The following is a 21,761-nucleotide window of genomic DNA, read 5'->3' as shown; positions in this document are numbered from 1 at the left end:
TGCCATGCTTCCTGCCTTGATGATAATTGGCTGGACCTCAAAACTATAAGCTAGCCCCAATTAAATGTAGTCCCTTATAAGAGTTGCCTTAGTCATGGCGTCTGTTTCTCTGCACAGCAATGGAAACCATAACTAAGGTGGTGCCAGGAGTGAGGTATAGGCTTGGCCAGGCTTTTGTTTGGAAGAATGTGAATTTGGGGACTTTGGATTTGAAAAGCAGCAATGGGCTATCCTAGTAGGACTATGGGAGACTGCATTGCTGAGTGTGATTTGAACTGTGGAGGCCTGGCTCCAGAGGTTTCAGAGGAGAAGAATTTTGTATGTGGACAAGCTCTTGTGATATTTTGGTGAAGAATGTGTCTCTGCTCTGGGCCTTGTTTGAAGAGTCTGCCTGAGGCTAAGGTGAAAATAGTCAAATTAATTGCATTGTCAAAGAAAGTCTCAAAATGATCTGGTTTAGACTCTGGTTTTGTCTATGAAGGGTGTTCTGGTCTAGAGTAGCACGCTTAGAAAGGAAAAATACAAAATGTATGGTTCAAGTACCAGGAAGTGAAAGGGAGCTGAATCCTGTGTTCAAGAGGTAAACAAAGAAGAGAGTGGTGACTTTGGGGCAAGATTCCACCCTCCTAAGCTTATTGTTGATGCATTTGCCATTGGGTAAGGAATAGTTATAGCTAGGCATTATTACTGTCTGGCTACTGATGTCATTAAGATGTTTGATCTGGGATGAACTACAATGTAGAAATGGAGACCACAGATGTTGATTCAGATCTTGAGGAATAGTGACCATGAAAAGAGTAGGCCCAAAGAGGAACACATCTCTAATCCCAGGAGACAGAGGCAAGCAGATTTCTGAGCTCAAGGCCAGCTTGGAATAGAATAAGTTCTAGGTGAATAAAAGCTTAAGTCCAGGCATGGTGATACGTGCCTTTAATTCAGGAAGCAGAGGCAAGCAGACCTCTGAGCTCAGGGTCAGTCTATAGAGTAAGTGGCAGGACAGCCAAGCTTAGGCAGTGAAGGAGTTGGAAAACAGAAAGCTGATGATAATGTTATAGAATGAGGTGGCTATATTCCAGCCCCAACAAGAACTCAGTAGCTTCAGCCACGTGGCTCTAGCTCTAGAGTTAAGAACAGAAGAGGTTACTGGGACAATTGATGCTGAATAGCTGGAGCTAAGAAATTATCAATGATTAAGAGGAGACCAACATCACCGAAGTTAAATCTTCTAGGAAGTGTTTTCTGAGAGCACAAAGAAGAGCTGTGTTCCAGATATAACCAAGGTTGTACTTTGTGCTGCAGCTGGACATGGTAATGTGTAAGAATCACCCAGGTGGTACTAGTTTTAAAGATATGAAGGGATCTTGAAGAGCAGCTGAGGCTTGGCACTGTGAGAGGCTAGAGAAGGCCGTTTGTGAAGGTGTAGCCTTAGTGTCAGGTGACAGCTCAGACCATGAAGGGAGCCTCTGAGAAGCTATGGGTGAAGCCTAGTTTCAGTATAAGACTCCAGAGAATTAGAAATGCCAGTACCATGAGTTGATCACCAAGAATAGCAGCAGGAGTGAAGTCATCTAGAGCCTAGAGTGCTACAGATGTCAGAGCTGGGAAGTGACCCAAGCACTTTTGAAGAGCCCAGAAGATCATGTGTGGATTCCAGACATTGGATCAAGAAGCTGTGATATTAAAGTTGTCTTGGATACCCCCAAGATGTTAGAGATGCCAGAGCCGTGGTATTCTTGCTAAGGAAAGCTGCTAACAGGAAGTAGAACCAGCCAAAAAGAATTATGTTGCCGTCAGCAAAGATGAAACAAGTTAAAGATTTGAAGATTGCTTTTGACATCAGACATGAAAATGCATGAGATGGCAGTTTGTCCAGCTGGTTTTTAGCCTTGCGTTGGTCCAATATTTCTTCACTATGATGTTTTAGAATGGTAATGCACATTCTGTGATGTTGGAGGTATGTAATCTGCCTTTTTTGATTTTTGATTTTATAGGGGATTACAGTTATACTTAATTGGATGAATCTCAGAAGAGACTTTGAACTTTAGATGTTTAACATTGGTGAGACTTTTAAATTGTTATAGACTATGGGACTTTTGAAGTTGAACTAAATGTATTTTGCATTATGCTACGGCTAGGTATGGCTCCCATAGACTCATGTGTTTGAACAAGTCTATGGGTGCCAGGGAGTGGAATGAGGTGGTTTGAATATAGTTATCCAGGGAGTGGCACTATTAGGAGGTGTGGCCTTGTTGGAGAAGATATGTCACTGTGGGGGTGGGCTTTGAGATTCTCCTCCTAGCTGTATGGAAGTTGCTCTTCTCCTGTTTGTCTTCAGAACAAAAGGCAGAACTCTCAAGTTCCCCCAGCACCATGCCTGCCTGGATGCTGCCGTGCTCCCACCTCGACTGAACCTCTGAACCTGTAAGCCAGTGCCAATTAAATGTTGCCTTGGTTGTGTCTGTTCACAGCCATGGAAATCCTAACTAAGACATCATGATACTATGTCTCACATGACTTTATACATAGCTGGTCTAGACTAATGTATCTATATGATGTATCAGTGAGCTATGCATGGTGGTACATGTATCGAGATGATAAATCTATGAGCTGGGCATGGTGCTCACACTTTCAGTACAACACATGGGAGGCAGAGGCAGGTGGATTTCTGTGAGTTTGAGGCTAGCCTGGTCTACAAAGAGAATTCCAGGACAGCCAGGGCTATCACACAGAGAAACCCTGTCTCAAAAAAACAAACAAACAAAAAAAAAATCTATCTTAATATCCATATATCAAAGAACAGGTTTTGCTCTTATACAACACAAAAACATTTGGTGCCATTTATACAATAAAGAGCACAGAAAAGGAGGAGGAACGTTTCCCTTGTAAAAGGTGATCTTTGAACAACGAACTGCACAGTTGTGGAAGAAATTGTGGACTATGGAAGAAAAGTGGAGCTTCGTCCTCTGAATGATGATGAACTCTGTGCTTCAACTCTTCGAGACACAGAAGAATCTGTCCTTGAGTTTACTGGCTGTGTAAGCAAGCGTACACAGCAACGTTGGAATATGGTGACGGAGAACAGCGTCACCCCCCGCTGGAGCTCACAGACCAGAAGGAAAGGGGGGGAATGCCTGCCTACAGTAGGCAGATGGACAGACAAACAGCCAGTGCTATCTACAGGAAGCAAAAGCCAGTGGCTCTGCTTTGAAGAAACAACTCAGCTCCTGTCGATTGATGGGGAGATGCTGAGGAGGCTCAGAAAGGGGGTTTATAAATGGGAAATGGCAAAGCCGGGTGACACAAAGCCCTGACTGCCAGGCACTGGCACTCAGCTCCACACAGGTGCCTCAGAGCCAGGGCAAGCACACAAGCAGATGTGAAACGGGACAGCTGAGTACTGGGTCCAGAGACATGAAGATGACCTCCACAGAAATGGGCAGAAAGGCTGCTTCAAATGCCAGCACAGGCTGTCAGGTTGGAAAGAAATGGCCTAAGGCAAGGCGCTTTCCAGAAAGGAATTCCTCAGAAAAGCTCTGGGCTGTATGTCACATTCAACTCTGGAAATACAGAATGTTACATAATAAGTAGCAACAACATAGAGGATACGGCCATTATGAATATGAAACTAACTCCACATGTTTATCTTGCTGGCTAAGACCATGGGAAATACCAAAATATTTACTTTCTGGATCACATTCCCATAGACAGTTATAATTGTGATGATACTTGAGCCGTCACAAAGGCAGACTTAATAGTGACACCAGACTTCCTCCTGTTTCTCTTCTGAGCAGGCTCATTAGTAATGGTAGTGATTAGTCATCTCTCGGGCCAGACAGCAGGCACAATGGTCCTGACTTCAAATCTGACCTGCGGCATAGGCGCCATTAAGCCAAATGAGTGAACCTCAATAAGTCCCTCTATACAATAGGACTTCCTATTATAAACATCTGTTTTCTCACACGAACCATGGTCAACATGTTAAAAATAAGTTTCCTTTCCATATCCGTTTGTAAAAGAAACCATCAATCAATCATACTAAAGGTTCACGTCTCCCTCTTACGCTGATGTGCATTTCCACCCCAACTTTCTCAGGGAGTTTTAAAAGTTAGTACCACGGAATGTTAACTATTAAGTCCTTGAGAATACAATAGAACGTTTCTTTTTCAAATGGTAGAAAGTACTGCCAAAGATACCGAATGCAATTCAGAGGAAAGGAAATATCTAGACATGCTATGCCACGTGAAGTCCACGAAGCCAGGTCCCCACAGCAGCACACTGTTGCTCTTTTCATCCCAGGCTCCCCAGCACACACAGGCCTCAGAAGAGGAGGCTCCGACAGCTCACTTGGAAACCCCGGTCCTCCTCTTCCTTGCTCTCTTGCCATCGGCTGGATGAAAAACCCAGTCACCTGAGCTGTTCACCGTAATAACGAGAAGCAGCCCTGATCTGTGATGGGGAAGGGCAAAGGGAATCCATCCACATCCAGTCCAAAAGGCAAGTATCCAGAAGACTGTAATCAAAGGAATTCAAAGACAATGCTCATACTGACAGGAAAGAATTTACAATGACTACAGGGTTAGCCAAGGGCATATGAAGGATACAATATTTTGCTTTTGGTTGCTGTGATGAAATACCTGAGGTTATAACTTATAAGGAAGGAAGGTTTACTTGGACTCATGGCTTCAGGGGTATCAACCATGGTCACTTGGCTGTGTTGCTTTTTGGTCTGTGGCAAGACATGAATAGTATCATGGTAGCGCACAGCAGAGCAGCTCTCACCTCAGGAGGAGAAAGCGAAAGATGGAGGAAATGCCTGGGATCCCAGGATCCCTTTCGGCTACCTTCAGTGACACACTTCCTGCCATTATGTTCTGCCTCCTTGGGGCTCTACCATCTCCCAGTAGTGTAGCAGCCAAGCTCCCAGGGCATGGGTCTGCAGAAGTCCCTGGGGTTTCTACAAGTACCTGGTGTTGACATATGATCACGCAGATCCCTGGACACCACAGATAAGGGACGTTAAGTCAGACAGCAGAAAGGAGTGGCACATCAGTCTCCTGCTCAGATTTCTTTAGTTTGCTAATGTGTGCTGTAGCAAACCCAACAGATACAGCCCTGCTTTTTCTTGTTGCTCACCACTGCTACACAACAGACTTTCTAGAGTGCCCGAAATTTCTGTCTGCACTGTCTAACATAGCAAGCACTCATCACACGTAGCTACTAGCAAGTGAAAGACAGATAGCAAAGTCACCTTATTTCACATCAGCTTTTTTGTAAATTTCCTGTGGTAGTGGCTACCGAATCAAGGAGTTCAGAATTAGAATAGTTATGTATGAAATTGAATTAAAACCAGCAAAATGACACCTAAATCTGTTTTGTTTCAAAGGAATGTCATAGCCCAAATAGTGCTTAAAAACTACTAAGTCCTTAATAAAAATTTATTGGATGATTAAATGACTTGATAAAAGATTATCCAATTGAGCCAATCCTAAAAATGTGTATATATACATATGCATGCACACACACACAAACACACACACACACACACACACACACACACACACACACCCTTTTGTCTTTTGGCTTCTGTGAGGCATCACAGGATGTTTAATGTCACAACCTCTAGTACAACCCTCACTGACAGGAGTAGACACAGTGTGTTCTGTAGAACTACAGAATAGATGGGCTAGAATCTATTTCCACCCCTGCTCCCTCTAAGATCTCATGCTCTCAAATGTCTTCTATTCCTAGCCTGAAAGCTCTTTGTTTTATAATTTAGAGTACAGATCAGTGGTAGAGAATATACTTATCCCCGAGGCACAGCAAACACATACACAAAAGCCCTACAACACACAGCAATAAAAATACTATGTTGGACTACATTATGCCACTATTACAGAAAGAAGACAGGAAAATTTTAATTATTAAATTCACCAATGAAACTGTTTAAAACCTTTTAGAGATAAAACAAAGTTTTCAATATTTTTTTCAGTAGTCAAATCATCTCCACAAAGTACATGTGGTGTATATATGTTTTAACATCTTTTTTAAAAGTACATGTACTAGTCTGAAATACTAGCATTTATTTGCTACTGGAAAGCGAAGGAAGAAAGGAAGGAAGGAAGAAAAAAAGAAAGAAGAAAGGAAGGAAGGAAAGAAAGAAAGAAAGAAAGAAAGGCAGACAGACAGGGAGGGAGGCAAAGAGGGAGGTAGGTAAGGAGAGAGGAAAGGAGGGAGAGAGGGAGGGAGGGAGGGATGGAGGGATGGAGGGAGGGAGGGAGGTAGGTAAGGAGAGAGGGAAGGAGGGAGAGAGGGAGGGAGGGAGGGATGGAGGAAGGGAGGGAGAGAAGGAGAGCGGGAGGTAGGTAAGGAGAGAGGGAAGGAGGGAGAGAGGGAGGGAGGGAGGGAGGGAGGAGGGAGGGGGAGGGAGGGAGGGAGAGAGGAAAGGAGGGAGAGAGGGAGAGAGGGAGGTAGGTAAGGAGAGAGGGAGGGAGAGAGGGAGGGAGGGAGAGAGGGAGGGAGGGAGGGAGGGAGGGAGAGAGGGAGGTAGGTAAGCAGAGAGGGAAGGAGGGAGAGAGGGAGGGAGGGAGGGAGGGAGGGAGGAGGGAGGGAGGGAGGGAGGGAGGGAGAGAGGGAGGTAGGTAAGGAGAGAGGAAAGGAGGGAGAGAGGGAGAGAGGGAGGTAGGTAAGGAGAGAGGGAAGGAGGGAGAGAGGTAGGTAGGTAGGTAGGTAGGGAGGGAGGGAGGGAGGGAGGGAGGGAGGGAGGGAGGGAGGGAGGGAAGAGAAGTATCCCTAAAGAGACTGGGAGAAGAAATGAACCATAAGCTCTGGTACACATGCAGTGCTGGTTCAAACAAAATGCTGATGACTAGCACTGCCCAGGATGACATCATGCCCAGGGCACTTCTCTCTACTAACATGGGAAAGTTCTGAATATTGTTTGCTTTGTGAATCTGATATTAGTAGGAAGAAGCTATTTTAGAGTTTTCTACCAAATGAATCCTGCTTGATATATTCCACCTTGATGACTACACAACAAAGCATTATAAAAATTATGCAGATATGTGTAAAACATAAATACATTCTGAGCATTTCATTCTGCCTGTCGATACTTGAGAGGGCATCTACCCTTGGGCTGCCAATGTCTTCTGGAAATGTTGCCCACACATCCGGGTCTCTCCCTCTCACACACATGCTCTGCCATCTACCCTCAACCAAACCATCTAAATTGCATTCAGATTTTTGTGGTATCATAATAACTTCAATATGGGGTATATTTTCAACATTCTGGTAAGAGACTCCTTTCTTTCCTGCCTCGCCCTCTTCTCAAGTTATTTCAGGTTTGAATATTTTATTTTCATGGCTCAGTTGGGTACTGCAGAGGCCCACCACATAACACTTATTTGTGAGGTCCACAGACACAGCATGTAAATTGTGAACTCGCATGTCAAAACCACACAGTGCATGTCTTAAAAGATGAAGAAATGTTTCTTTTAAGACATAGGCTGTCTCAGCATCATAACTCCGAAGTGAATACTACAACCCAATTAGAGATGAAGACTATCACAAGAAGTGTCCAAATTATTCTTTGTATTTATTATTCTTTGGTCTCTGTTATTTCCAAATGTCTTACATCTCACAGATGGAGGTAAATTCACCTTCTAATCTCACCACATTAGGAAGAGAGTTGGGAGAAACTTTCTCTACCTTCTTTGGAGAATAGAGGATATATAGATAGGCAAGGTAAAGAGGCTCCAAGGGACTAAGCCTTTCAACTTTCTACACGGTGAACACACTCATGCATTTCTACAGGACTGTGGTCTCCATGGCACACATGGTGAACACACTCATGTATTTCTACAGGATTCTGGTCTCCATGGCACACATGGTGAACACACTCATGTATTTCAACAGGATTCTGGTCCCTATGGCACACATGGTGAACACACTCATGCATTTCTACAGGACTGTGGTCTCCATGGCACACATGGTGAACACACTCTTGTATTTCTACAGGATTCTGGTCTCCATGGCACACATGGTGAACACACTCTTGTATTTCTACAGGATTCTGGTCTCCATGGCACACATGGTGAACACACTCTTGTATTTCTACAGGACTGTGGTCTCCATGGCACGCATGGTGAACACACTCAACCTAAGATCAACTCCAAACCCCACACAGTAGTAGGAGAGAACCAACTCTGCTAAGAAAAACAGTGACATTGCACACTATAAAGTTCAGTAGTAAGTAAGTTATGATGTTGAGACAGCTTGTGTCTTAAAAAAAAACATTTCTTCACCTTTTAAGATATATGCATACACTGTGTGGTTTTCACATGCTAGTTCACAATTCATATGCTGTGTCTGTGGACCTCACAAATAAGTGTGCTGTGGTAGGCTTCTGCAGTACCCAACTGAGCCATGACAATGAAATATTCAAACCCGAAAGTTTCATTCCTTCTAACAAAAATCAAATTTTAATTGTTCTTTACTTAAGACATGAAAGGTCAAATAAAAAAATGGCAAGCTTAGACAATTTTTAAAAAGAATAACCCTTTGTTTATACTACATTTCCCTCATCCTGATATACCAAATTGGCTGTGTATGCCTGAACTCTCAGATAGAGCTAAACCCTAGACAAACATATTTTCATACACATATGCACCTGACTTATAAATAGGCACAGAAAGAAACTGACAATAGCTAATAATAAAATCAAGGACTCACAACAGCAAAGTATAATATAGATTCTCTCTTTTCAAGACAAGACATATATTAATATTTTTTGGTCTGTTGTTGAACACAAAACACAGGAATTCAGAACCTGCAGACAATGAAACAGGATTCAGGAAGGAGGAGCCACTGTCAGTTAAAGATGTTTTGTGTGTGTCTCTCACACATACATGTGAGAGAGTGGAGAGATTGTGTGTCACAGTGCACATGCAGAGGTCAGAAGACAACTCTGTGACACTGTCCAGCTTGACTTGGCCTCCAGGCATAGAACCCAGTTGCCCAGCTTGCACGGCATCGTCCTTACCTGCAGAGCCGTCTCACCAGACTGGGCAGCACCAATGGTCCTACATCCTATACAAGGGATTCACGCTAGCCTGTGCACTGGCCTGCCTGCTTTCTTCCTCTCCACCTTCACTCTCTATGCATTCTTCCACTGAATAAACGCAGGCTATGCGCCAGGGTTTTTAGCAGTAACAAGACGTGGTTCTCGCTCTCAAGTATAACTGAGAGGCACACAGTCATCATGAAGGTAGTTTGGAAGGAGGCACAAACCTGTTGCAGGGAGGATGTCTAACTTCCGGTCCTTTACTTGGCTGACTCCTTAGCTCCTCTCCCAGTCCTGGTGGTGGTACCTAACTTGCTCCTTATGGGCACAGACACAGTGATTCAGGCCAGCTAAGAACCACAGTAACTGGCATTTAATGGTGGGACCAAAACCAGAGACTACCTAAGGCTTTCTGCCTCCTACAGGGAGCTTATAAACAATCTGTCCCCTCCCCCCCCCCCCACACACACACCCCTGTGCTCCACCCCTCCTTGCAGAAAAGTGTCTCTGATTCTGCTACTGAAGGTCAATTTGACTTACAAAAATTTTGTTTGTCTCTTTATATCATTTGGCATTAAAATATGTTCCCTGCCTTTTCAGTGTATTTACTTTCAGTCACAAAATGAACCTTTGTTGTCTTAAAATTTTGATGCAGCTGAAGAAAAAAAAAAACACTTGCGAATTTTTTTTTTTTTTTTAAAGACTGTGGTAGTTTAAATGAGAATGGCCCCTGTAGGCTCATTTTTGGATGCTTGGTCCCCAAGTGTTGGTAAGGTTTGGGAAGGACTGGGAGGTGTGGCCTGGGAGAAGGTATGTCACCAGAGGAGGGCTTTGTTCACTTCATTCCCAGTTAGCTCTCTCTGCCTGGTGCTTGTGGTTCAGATGTGAGCTCTGAACGACAGCTTCACTGGCCTGCCTGCCTGCCTGCTCCTGGCCAGCTCTGGTGGTCATGGATCCTAATCCTCTGAATTGTGAGCCTCAAACTGAACATTTTCTTTCTTTCTTAAGTTGCCTTGGTCATGGTGTCTCTTCACGACAATAGAAAAGTAACTAAGACAATTACTTGTTCACTTAAATAAAATATCTGTCTTTAAGCACATACTTTCTGAGCAGACAGACTGGGTCCAAGTCCCAGCTCTACTTAGAAAAGCATTTAGCCACAGGAAAATGCAGGTTCTGTTATCTGTAATGGAGATAGAAACAGTGCTTAAGCGATCTCCAGGGCCACATCGATGATGAAATGGGAAATGCCTGCTGAGCACTTGAAAGCAACAGTGTTGGTTTCAGTGTTGTTACTGTCACAGCCATGACCTTAGATCTAGGTATGAAACTGGGTTGAAAACGGTTGCCCCTGAAACAACCACCACAAGGAGTCTGCTCAAATCTCTGGTTTCTAAAGTACCTATTATTTCTCCATGAATAAATGCACACAGAAGAGCACCCTCCAGGTGTGGGGTCCTGGATGCATCTACAATTCAAAGGATGCGTTGTTTTGTTTAGTGGGCCCTGGTGAAACCCTCCAATCCTCATTTTCTCCCTTCCCTTCTGAAATGCCTCTTCTAAGGACTTTAGGAACGATTATAAGAAACTCTGTAAACGTTCCCGTCATTCTGAGCAAAGCCATCTCAGTCCCCTAACCTTTGAAGTAACACTAAAACTTGAGAACACCGAACAAATTAAAATGACTGAACTGTTTTCTCTGGCAGCCTTGGGAAGGATTAGCTAATCTGAAGGATTTACTGTGATCACTCAGCCTGTCAAATGACTATTTTCCTGCCTCTCAGAGATTGAAGAGCACATAAAAACACACTGAGTACTACATAAAAATGGACTATATACCTATTTTTAAAACCACTTGTGGGGGGGGTGCCATCATATGACACTTTTATTATGGTTTGAAGAAAAGAAAAACAGCATTTTTGTGAAAATGCAAGGCTTATTTTGATGCTTTTAACAAAAATCATAGGTAGCCATGTGATACCACCATCCGCAAACCAAAAACTTCTCAGTCACATGGGGGTGGGTCCTGTGGGTCCTCACCAGTTCCTGCGTGTCTTCCTGTAGTGGCAGAAATGCGGCTTCCAGAATTGCGGTCTGCTCTGCACTCAGCCGCTGCCACAGCCCGATTAGCAGGATCAGCAAATGGGTGGCACTCTTCAGGCCAGCAAATGACTGCCGTAGCCTGTCTCGGTTCTCCTCCACCGCATCTGCTAGAGCAATCACCTGAAGAAATCACAAACTTTGGTTAGGGGCAATTTCACAGTCTGAACCCTCAGCAGATGCCATTTGCTGAGTTTCTGTTTTTCTTTCAAACAGCTTGACAAGGTTTGTCTTCTTCCATAGACACGAGTTCTGTTGAGTGATAACGGGGTCATCTGCTAGCTTCCTTTCTTGGAAAAAATGCCCCACGTAATTCCAAATCCATATGGCCAGGGAAGAAAATGTCCATAGAATCTGCTTTATAGGGACAATGTTCAGTGTGAGCGTTACCATAGGAAGGTAAAACTACTTCAGACTTTTGTAATTAGCTATGGAGACTGATCAATGAAAATAAAATCAAAATAACTGTACTAGTCTTTGTTTTAAATAACTTTGTCGCTTTTTCAGAAAATAACTCTTTTATCTTTTAAATTTGTCTTTATAGATCTATGGCACTGAGATATCCAATACTTCTTTAACATCTGTAAAACGCCAAACAAGATTCAAATATCTGATCAGTTGAAAACTGTCATTTTTAACACAAATGTTAGCCACCAGCCCACAGGGCATTAAAAAGCAGCCCAGGGTGTGTTAGGTTTGCAGTGCCAAATCTATTTAGGATAAAAATTGGCAGAGTGAATAGAATCTGCCCTAAAAACTTCTCTTGAAAAACCTTGTGGAAAAAGGAACTGAAGCAACAATTGGGTGGGATATCCAAGTCTGCCCATCGGTGCTTGATTCTATTTTATTTTAATGTCTCGGTGAATTCTGTGCTCATTAAAAGTAATGAACTGGCTGCCCGGGAGACTCAGGGCGTCTGTAGTCCCCAGGACAGGAAGAGCCAGCACTGGAGCAGTAAGCTCCTTTTCAAACACCAGCCAGCTCCGGGACTCAGATGAGAGTCAGAAGTCTGGGGCAGGCGATCCTCTGTTCAGTGATACTTCATGGCTTATTGACACCGGCCCGAAGGGCTTGTTAAAGCCCCATCATTCAAACAGGTAGTCTACAGCTGTGTGGTCTCTCAAATTCCATGTAGGGAAAGGGGCTCAACAGGGAGAGTCACCAGAGTATCTGAGACTGGACACTAGACACGAGGGGGAGAAAGACAGCACAGCTGATCTTTGCCTGAACATGCTGTTCACACCAGGATTCTTTGCCGTGTGATCAACTGTAGGGAGCCGACACAGCTTTTCCTTGTGGGACGAGGTTGGGCTCCACAATCAACACCTTAAAGGAGTCACAGAAGCCAATTACGCTCAGTCAGCTCTTCAGGGAACCAGCGTCTGAACAAAGGCCAGCGCCACAAAAAAATGATGGCTTCTGTGTGCCCAGGACTGTGCTTTCCAATAGCATTCTAAGAATCAGATGGGAGCCCATAGCCCACAGGACCTCATAGTTGTTTAAAAGAAAGCACACATACAGAACCAATTAGTGGGAAGAAGCATTACTATAATAATGTCTTAATTGTGCAGAAAAGAACGTGTAAAAGAAGCTAGCAAGGGACCGATTACAATGGACCAGAGTTAATATCCCTGGGGCCTCTTTTACTCAAATGGGGTTGGAGCTCATCCCTTTCCCATTACTTTCAGACGTCCCCTAGAAGAGGCAGGAAAGGCGAGGTTACATAAATTGTAACACCTGAAATCATATGCGCCCTTACAATGGTCACAACTGACTCCTGTTGAAGTCTGAGCTTACACTCCCTGACTTGCTGTGAATGTTAACAATTCTGCATCGTCACGGAGCTGTGATACTGGAAAGAGGTGCTCACTGGCAAGCGTTGAACTCATAGAAAGACCAAGGTCATGAACACCCGCCGAGTACCAGGTACGTGCAGGAAAAGAAATCGTGAGTGGCAGATCTAATCTCTACCTTCAAAGAGCTCATACTAAAGAAGAAAAGCAGGGTGAGGGAGGCAAACCCTGACCGTGTGAGAGAGGCCCTATGGACCACAAAGAGGTGCATCAGCGGCATGACTGTTAAAGATGGTCCCCGATTAATGGGGCAGCATGTGATCAGTAGCACTTGTCACTTGTACCTACTTGACATCATTTCTTTTCTATAGAGAAGTCTGTATGCTTACATAGAAAGGTCCCTGGAGTCGTCAGGAAAATGGAGCGTACACATGGGCAGAGGAGGCAGGTATATCCAAGTACATGAAATGCTTTTAGACTTGCATTTAAAATTGACCTTGACAATATAAAAATTGTTAGAAAAAAAAACTGACATTTAATCAAAGGTTTTATTTTTTTTCTACCTTAAAGGTATAAAACAGGGGGGGAATGAGTCAGAAATTGTGAAAGGCAGGCTACTGTTGACAGATTTTCTGTGTCAGCGGTTATTTTAACACCCCTGTCACCCCTGTCTTCCTGTCTGCGTGGGGACGACCCACCACTGTCACTTTGCATGGGGATCTTCCAGTCTGCCTACAGCCCTGTCCCGTAAGTAAAAGAACAGAATGAGGCACCAATGTCCGTCCCCAACCTGGAGACTGCAGGCATGCCGTGCGTCCAGAGACCAGCATCCTGGCTCCAGCTGGGCTTGGAAGGCTTTCGGGAGAAGGAGCACATGGAGGGAGGCATACTGGAGCTGGCTCAGTGGGGCCCTCCCAGATCAAGAGAAGGAACCAACTGTTCAATTCTCAGGAGCTTTGCAAGCCGGTCATTTCATATAGCCATTAACTAAGAATTACAGGACTTAAAGTTAAATTACCCAAAAAAGGATTAATAAACACTCAAAACTCATTATTTGTTGCTATGTAGGCCTTGTGGTAATCTTTACTTAGCTTATCTGCCTTTGGTTAACACTTCACAGTACAGTCTACTGCCCATTTCTTCCAACTCTGTCAAAGACCTTACGTCGACAGCTTGAAATCCGCTACTGGAATTATCTACAACAGAAAACTCACTGTATTAAGGCCAATTCCCTCTGCCCTCTGTGCCAGAGGCATGTTAATGATTTATCTGCACACCACTGAGAAGGGAGTCCTCCCAACACACGGGTGGTGAGGAAGGAGCCTTTAAAAGAGGTTGGTCATGGGGAATGCTCAGGTGGTGGTCAGGCACATAACTCTGATGGCACTAAGTTTTCTGAGTATCCGAGTTAGTGAATAAAGTATCACCAGGCAGAACAAATGCTTGTGGCACTGACTGGGACATTGGTGAGGCGTCTGTGCATGTTCCTTACAACCAAGGGAAAACACCCACTAAGCGTAGCAACATGCCAGGTCACGGAGCCACCCAACGTGCTAAGTACAGCGGTAGTGAAAGAAGGACGTAGTGAGACAGCAGCCCAAGCCACGGGATCTTTCCAGAACAAGGCCCAAGATACATCACTCTGGGAGAAGTACTGTCTGTCACCGTTTCAGTCTCCCTGGATGTATCTCTGTGCCATTGTGGAAACAGTCCCTTATCCCCACATGTTCATAGAAATTGGAAAGAAAGGGGATAAACAATTCCTTATGTAAATTACCCCCAAGGAAAATCTTCCTGACCTACTGGCCAGCATGAAATACTAAACAGATCTCCATGTTCTCAATTTAGTTTTGCATGTAACAGCCAAGTTTACTCTGTTCTCCAGGAGAGCCAAATGAATTAAACAGAATTAGCATATTAAAAAGAGTTGGAAAAACTAGGCCCCTCAAGATTCAGATTTGAATGACCGAGGCCCAGAAGATCTCCCAGATCACCTGGAACCAAGAAATGAAGCCAACCAGATGCTAGGACTTAACATTTGAGGGAGAGTGATTTTTTCCCCCAGGCTCATGACTGTCTGAGCAAACTGTGTGTTCCCTAGTGTTCGACAGAAGGGAGGCCTATAGGAAACAATAAATGCTAACGACTTCAAGCACAATGTGCTGATGGCCTTTGTTTTGCTTTTGCAAATTGATGGTTTCCAAATAAAAGAGAGACCCCAAAGGATACCTCTGTCTGATGGCCGTATCAGTTGATGCCAGAGTAATGAAGCAGGGGCCCAGGGAGCTGCAGGAAAACGCTCTACTCATAAAGCGGGTGTGAAATTAATCCCAAATACTTCCAGCTGCCAGGACAGGCTCTAAAATTGGTTACAGGAAAGCAGCAGCCGCAACAACGAAGTAGACATGAGTCATGCTATGTGAACACGGACATGTCCAACTTCTCCACCTAAGCTAGCCCATTCTGCCTCCACATCTCGTGTGTGGCACACAGTCCTACTGTGCTGCTGTGGAGACTGACTGCGATCCAGGTGGCACGCTCAGAGCTGTAGCATCCGTCATTCAGTCCTCTGAGATAGGATCTGCCGACAGTCCCCACCCCACCCCGGCTCCATTTCCAGGACAGTGAGCAAGGGCAGAGAACTGCCAAGATTCCAGTTGTGTTTGCTGCCTTCTCAGCAAGTGCCCTCTGCCCAGAAACTCGGGTATCCACAGGTGACCCCACAAACCCAGAAGTGCATCCTCCTTTGAAAAGGTAAGGTAAGCGCTGCTCAGAATCGTACCTGTCACAGGCATGGCCTTTACTTACATTTTGGGTTTTCAACACAAGGTAACTGAAGACGGATTTCTTCCTGAAGTGGGTCAGTGCTGCCCAAAGTCACATCAGAAACGCAGCAAGTTCATGATGTGTAAGACCTCGACCTTACCACTCTCCCGTTTTCTCTTAACGAAGGGAGTGGTATATTCTGTATAGCTCAGAGACGTGAAAGCTACACAGAAGAGTATTTGTCAGGCTGTCTCCTTTAGCGAAGCTACTTTTCAGAAAAGAATGATTCATCTGTTTTGCTATAAATCTCAAGTTACAAGGTTTTCAATATTCTAAACAGGTCTTTCTATAAATCACAAGTTACAATGTTTTCAATAGTCTAAACAAACTCGTGTTTGTAATAATTGTCAACATTTCACTGAAGGCTTTCTAGGAACCAAACACAGGCTGAAGTCTTTACAGGGATTAGCCCATTTAATTCTCAAAAACAACCCTATGAGGTAGATTCCATTATTGGCCACATCTTAAAAATAAGGAAAAAGAATTAGAGAAAGGTTCAAATGGCCAACAGCACAACCAGATTTCATATCCAAGCCACAGATCTCACCACAGAATGCTGCCCGTGCTACCCGTCTACCAGCACCCTGGCCTCACCATAAGCAGGATGAGCAACAAAATCCATCTGGTGCACCTCTCGGCTTGGCTGGACGCAACATGGTTTGGGGTAGATCTATTGTGGTCACAGACCAACATAGATGAACACTTTAAGACAATGGAGCTATACATGGCCCCCATGGAAGGCCACGCTGGCATACATAGAGCCTGGGAAACAAGCAGACAGGCCCTCCCCACCCAGGTAGCCAACCGCCACCAAGCCTGTCCTCCACTCCCCCTCCCCAGCAATGGACCACTTTCTTCAGGAGCCAAAACAAGTTGTTTCTCTTCAGCTATCTGGCCATACTGATGAGAAAAGTAAAAGAACTGTTCATCCATTAATGACTAACACCATTAATGCTTAAGGACATTCAAAATGTCAGAGCAGTGTTGTGATTTGGAGCCAGTAACGCTTATGTATGGATATGGGCAAGTCAATTACAAGCTGTACAATCTTTACCTCCCTCAGAATTAGTTTATTCACCTACACAAAAGTTCTCAATAAAAACCAGTTAACATCCTTTCTATTCATATCTAGTTTATTTGGCTTCTCTTAACTATATCTTAATGCTCCTCATAAAGTCTAGGTGTAACAGGCAAATTATTTTATTAATAATAAATAATAACATTGAAAAAGAAAGACTTATATGCTAATACTTACAGCACAGGACTAAGTCCCCTCTACCAAGTGACAGGAACAATGGGCCACCACTCTTCCATGCTCTGCCCTTTGTGATCACTCAATAGGACAGTCTTCATTTTGTAACTAAATTTCACCAAATTTCAAAGTAAAATGTCACGAGACACTGAATCAAACGTACTATAGAAGCTCTGAAAGTCAGATGTACCGCCTCCCTCAGCTGTTAGGAGCCCCTGCTGCTCTGCAGAGGACCAGAGTTCAGTTCTCAGTACCCCCATGAGATGGCTTACAACCGCCTCTTACTTCAGGGAATTCAAAATCCTGTTCTGCCTCTGCCTCTGTGGGTATCCACACATACATACACACACACATACACACACACACACATCCTCTTCAGTCTTATTTGAGATAGTATTCTGGCAGTCCAGACTGCCGTACGGCAAAAGCCTTACATAAGGATGTTTACTAGAGCTCGATTTTTGCTTTGGCTGTAAAGATGCAGTTTGTATCCAAAAGTGTTGTTCTCTTCCCCAAAATAAAATTAAATAAGGTTCAAAAAGAAAAGAGAAAGACCATGGCTGTCAGAAAGGAAGGATGAGCTTACTAGAAGGTTTGAGCAGTACGGCCAACCTCAATCTGTTGCCTATATGCATGCCCTGGACTCCTGCACAGGCTAAAGCCAACCCTGGGAGCTTTATTATGAAAGCATAGCAAGGGTCTAGCTGTTCTTGTTCTTCTTGGTTTATTTGAGACATTTTCCTGGAACTCGCCGTGTAGACCAGACTGGTACTGAACTCAGGAACTGACCAGCCTCTGCCTCCTGAGTGCCGGGATGATAGAAGCTCACCGCCACGCTGAGCCAGAATATAATTCTTAGCCAGTTTTAGTGCCACATTAGCTTACATATAGAGGATAAAGAGTGGATTCTGTTCTGTAGCATCTCTAATAGGGAGGCTCCCGTAGCTCTCATCAACCACGGAGCTTACATTTATAAACCTGAGATTATAATACGTTTCACCATAACCATTTTGTGTGGCTAATGAGAGCATAAATCAGTGTGTATGTCTCATTAAAAGCTTAAGTCACATATTCTATATCCATAAAATGATAAAGAAACAGCCTGGCGTGTAAGAGCAGTAAGGCATGACTGCTGTGACCCTTGAAATCAAGGCAGTTCTTGCCAGGATTAGAATTTTCCCTGACGCTAATCTGTACTTGCCAAATGCCTTGAAAATCCACATAAAACTCGTTTTAGAAAACAAATTATTTCTGAGAAACTTCATTATACTTAAGAACCCTTTCCTTTTAAATGTTCTGCCCAGAAGGAGGTAAAGGTAATCACTGTGGGGACATAGCTGTTGGCCGAGGCATTTCCAACGTATGCCATTGGTGCATAAAAGTGTTAAAGGAGAGAAAGAGATAATTTACAAGTGACACAATGAATAACTCTGCTATTTCTGCACAGCTTATTCACTGAGTAGACGTGTAACTTCATCAGCTGAAAGGAAACTGACTCCAATGCCTGTCTCATATAAAACTAAAAATACAGCTGATCTCAGGCCTGATTACGATTTTTACCTCCCCACCTCTCCACCCCCCTGACGGCTGGCCCAAGTTTTACCTCTATCTATAAAATAATCTACCTTCAGCCAAGTGAAACCCAAATTTAAAAAAAAATAATAATAATTAAGGGAACTGGGTTGTAAAAAGACAAATGAATATTTTCTGGGCCATGCTCTGTCACTGAATGCACTGCTGAGTGAGGCAGGAATCTATGGTTGGCAATGTCGGAGCTCCTTTTACAAGCCCTGGAGAATGCCACAGTTATCTCTCTCCAAAAACAACATCTACAGGGTCTGAATAGCTTCTAAGTTTAGAATGCTTTGGGCAACAGTCTTCTAGACAGACATGTCTGTGAGTAGGAAGCCACCCACGCAGCATGGAGCGCCACAGTCATGAGGGGGAGCAACAGCGGGACCAGGAGCTGGCTGTCCCCGGGCTCCCCTTTGCCTAAGGCGGTCAGTGTTATGACGAGCTCTACATGTGATCAATTACAGAATGCTAGTGATCCACTCTGACTGCACACAAGGGAACCTGGAGACCCCACCGTGCTGGCGGTGATGCCATTTCCTCAGACTTCCTGAAATGAAGTCATATTCACATACATGTATACATATGCACACACACACACACACACACACACACACACACACACACTCATGTGTAAATAAGCAAACAAAAATAAGCCTTGGAAGAGGGCCTAGTTCTTCTGAACACTTGTGGTCCTTATGATTTTGCTTTTTAAAGTAAAGGATGTATTTATACCCTTACTGGCTGGTAGGACAGGCTTACGACGAGAGTACATGGAAATAATGCTGATGTACATGGAATATGTACATGCAACAACACACATATGCACATAAAATATGTCCATAGAATAACACGAGGCAGCAAGTGGGACTGCCTGGTTTCGCGTGACATGAGATGGGGTGAAGGAGAGCATCTGTACTGTCATGGCCTGTTGGACACTAGAGTTGGAAGAGGCCTTGTTAGAGATGCTCCGGACTGAGGTTCTACTCTAAAGGCTTCCAGGATGCCTTGTTACCAGCTTTACCCACCCACCATATCTAGCATGTGGCAAGATTTTCATGAGCAGTTCATATTATAAAATAAATGGTAACTTGCAATGACTCCGTAACACAAGAACACCCACAAAGATGGCGACTTACCAGGACACATGCAGGACTGCTCTGGGCAAGCTTGCCTTCCAGATGAACAAGATCAAGTCTGCCATTTTTTAAAAACTTGTGTAGCTACATGATCAGTTAAGCTGACTGTTTCTGTAAATAACCGGGGCCAACAACATCTATACCTCTACATTCAAAGCTTATCACGTCTCTACCGCTATCAGAGTCCAGGTAAGTCTTTATTGTCAAACTGCCTCAGCAACTGCAGGAAGAACACAGCATCTGTGCTCTGCACTCTAGGTGCCAGAAACATCTCCTACCATTAGCGATAACAACCGAAGGTATTTCCAGATGTTGCCAAAAATACTAAACCAGAATTGTTCCTATCTAAAGAAATACTGGGACAGAGAGTGGAGCAGAGACTGCCCCACCTGGGGATCCATCCCATATGCAGCCACCAAACCCAGTCACTATTGCTGATGCCAAGAAGAGCTTGCTGACAGGAACCTGATATCATCGCTGTCTCCTGAGAGGCTCTGCCAGAGCCTGACTAATGCAGATGTAGATGTTCTCAGCCAACCATTGGACTGAGCATAGGGACCCCAATGGAGGAGTTAGGGGAAGGACTGAAAGAGCTAAAGGGGTTTGCAACCCCACAGGAAGAACAACAATATCAACCAACCAGACCCCCAGAGCTCCTAAGGACTAAACCACCAACCAAAGAGTACATATGGGGGGGACCCATGGCTCCAGCAGCATATGTAGCAGAGGATGGCCTTGTCTGGTATCAATGGCAGGGGAGGCCCTTGGCCCTATGAAGGCTCAATGCCCCACTGTAGGGAAATGCTAGGGCAGTAAGGTGGGAGGGCGGAATGGATGGGGAAGCATCCTCATAGAAACGGGGAAGGGAGCATGAGGGAGGGAATTTACAGAGGGAAAATGGGAAGGGGGTAACATTTGAAATGTAAATAAATAAAATAACCAATTTACAAAGCAAAAAAAAATGTTAAAAGAAAAATGCATTTAATGCTTCCAACTCTGTGAAAAACAGAGATTGCTTATCTGTGTATACTGTGTCCCTAGAACAATACTAGTGAGGGACTAAGACAAAGCCTGCCCCTGAAACATCTGTGCAGCTGAAGAGAACTAGCTCTCATCTAGCACGTTCCAGAGGAGTGGCTTGCTGTCTGTAGGTAGAGTCCTCTCCGAAGTAAAGCTGGTACTGAGGGCACAGGGTGGAAGGCCCAGGGGTCTGGTCTGTAAAAGATACAAAGTAAGATGGTCTCCAAAGCACAGAGGATCGGAGCTGGGCTGTGGAGCTCAGCTACAATGCATTACACTCGCTTTTCTTTGGGATTTTGTTCAATGTTAAGATGTCAAGTTCTTCATCCGGTTTCCCAGAAGATGGCTGCTCTAGCGCATCCCCTGGCTGCCTGCTGTGGCCTCTCTCCCGAGAAGATGCTTCACTGCCCCACCCCTCCCACTGTGCCAGACTGTGTTCCCTCACAGGAACTCCACAACAAAACCGCGTCCACGGATCTGCAGGGATGAACGCACGGCTTCATGGTGTGAGAATCTTCACAACCACACCTTGTTTCCACACCCAGCTGGCCAGCAGGTTCTTTGCTTAAACTACTTCAACAAAACTTTCTGGAGCTAGAAATTCACTTTGGCAAAAGGTTTACTTATTTTTTAAACTAATGCTACTTTCTTGTTTTTTTTTTTTCAAAAAGTAAAACAATGTATTCTAAAAAAAACGTATTTCTGTTATTAAGATTGATTTACCCTAAGAGGAAGATGTCATGTGTGTACATGCATAGACACACGCACACCCACACCCCCACACCTACACAAATAAAACACAGTCACACCTACACATGTATACATATGTACACACATATGCACTTACATATATATATACATGTGTATACTCACATACATGCTTGCATATAAATAAAAACAGACATTCACATATACACACATGTACACACATATGCACTCACATATATACTCATACACACATACACACTTGTACACACACTCACATATGCATTATACATACA

The 21,761-nt window shown here is 44.1% G+C and overlaps 1 protein-coding gene across 1 annotated transcript in view; it reads right to left on the bottom strand.

The window, feature by feature from the left end:
* BBS9 (Bardet-Biedl syndrome 9) overlaps window positions 1-21,761 on the bottom strand; it is a 359,813-nt gene that overhangs the window by 61,003 nt on the left and 277,049 nt on the right. The window contains exon 19 of the mRNA XM_080930425.1: window positions 11,099-11,281. Within this exon, the coding sequence (XP_080786551.1) occupies window positions 11,099-11,281 (183 nt within the window). The remainder of the gene's footprint in view (window positions 1-11,098; window positions 11,282-21,761) is intronic.

Source organism: Micromys minutus (genome assembly GCF_963924665.1).
Source record: "Micromys minutus genome assembly, chromosome: 16".
NCBI classification, from domain to species: Eukaryota; Metazoa; Chordata; class Mammalia; order Rodentia; family Muridae; genus Micromys; species Micromys minutus.
The sequence above is the reverse complement of the archived record's forward strand: the minus strand, read 5'-3'. Positions and strand labels throughout refer to the sequence as shown.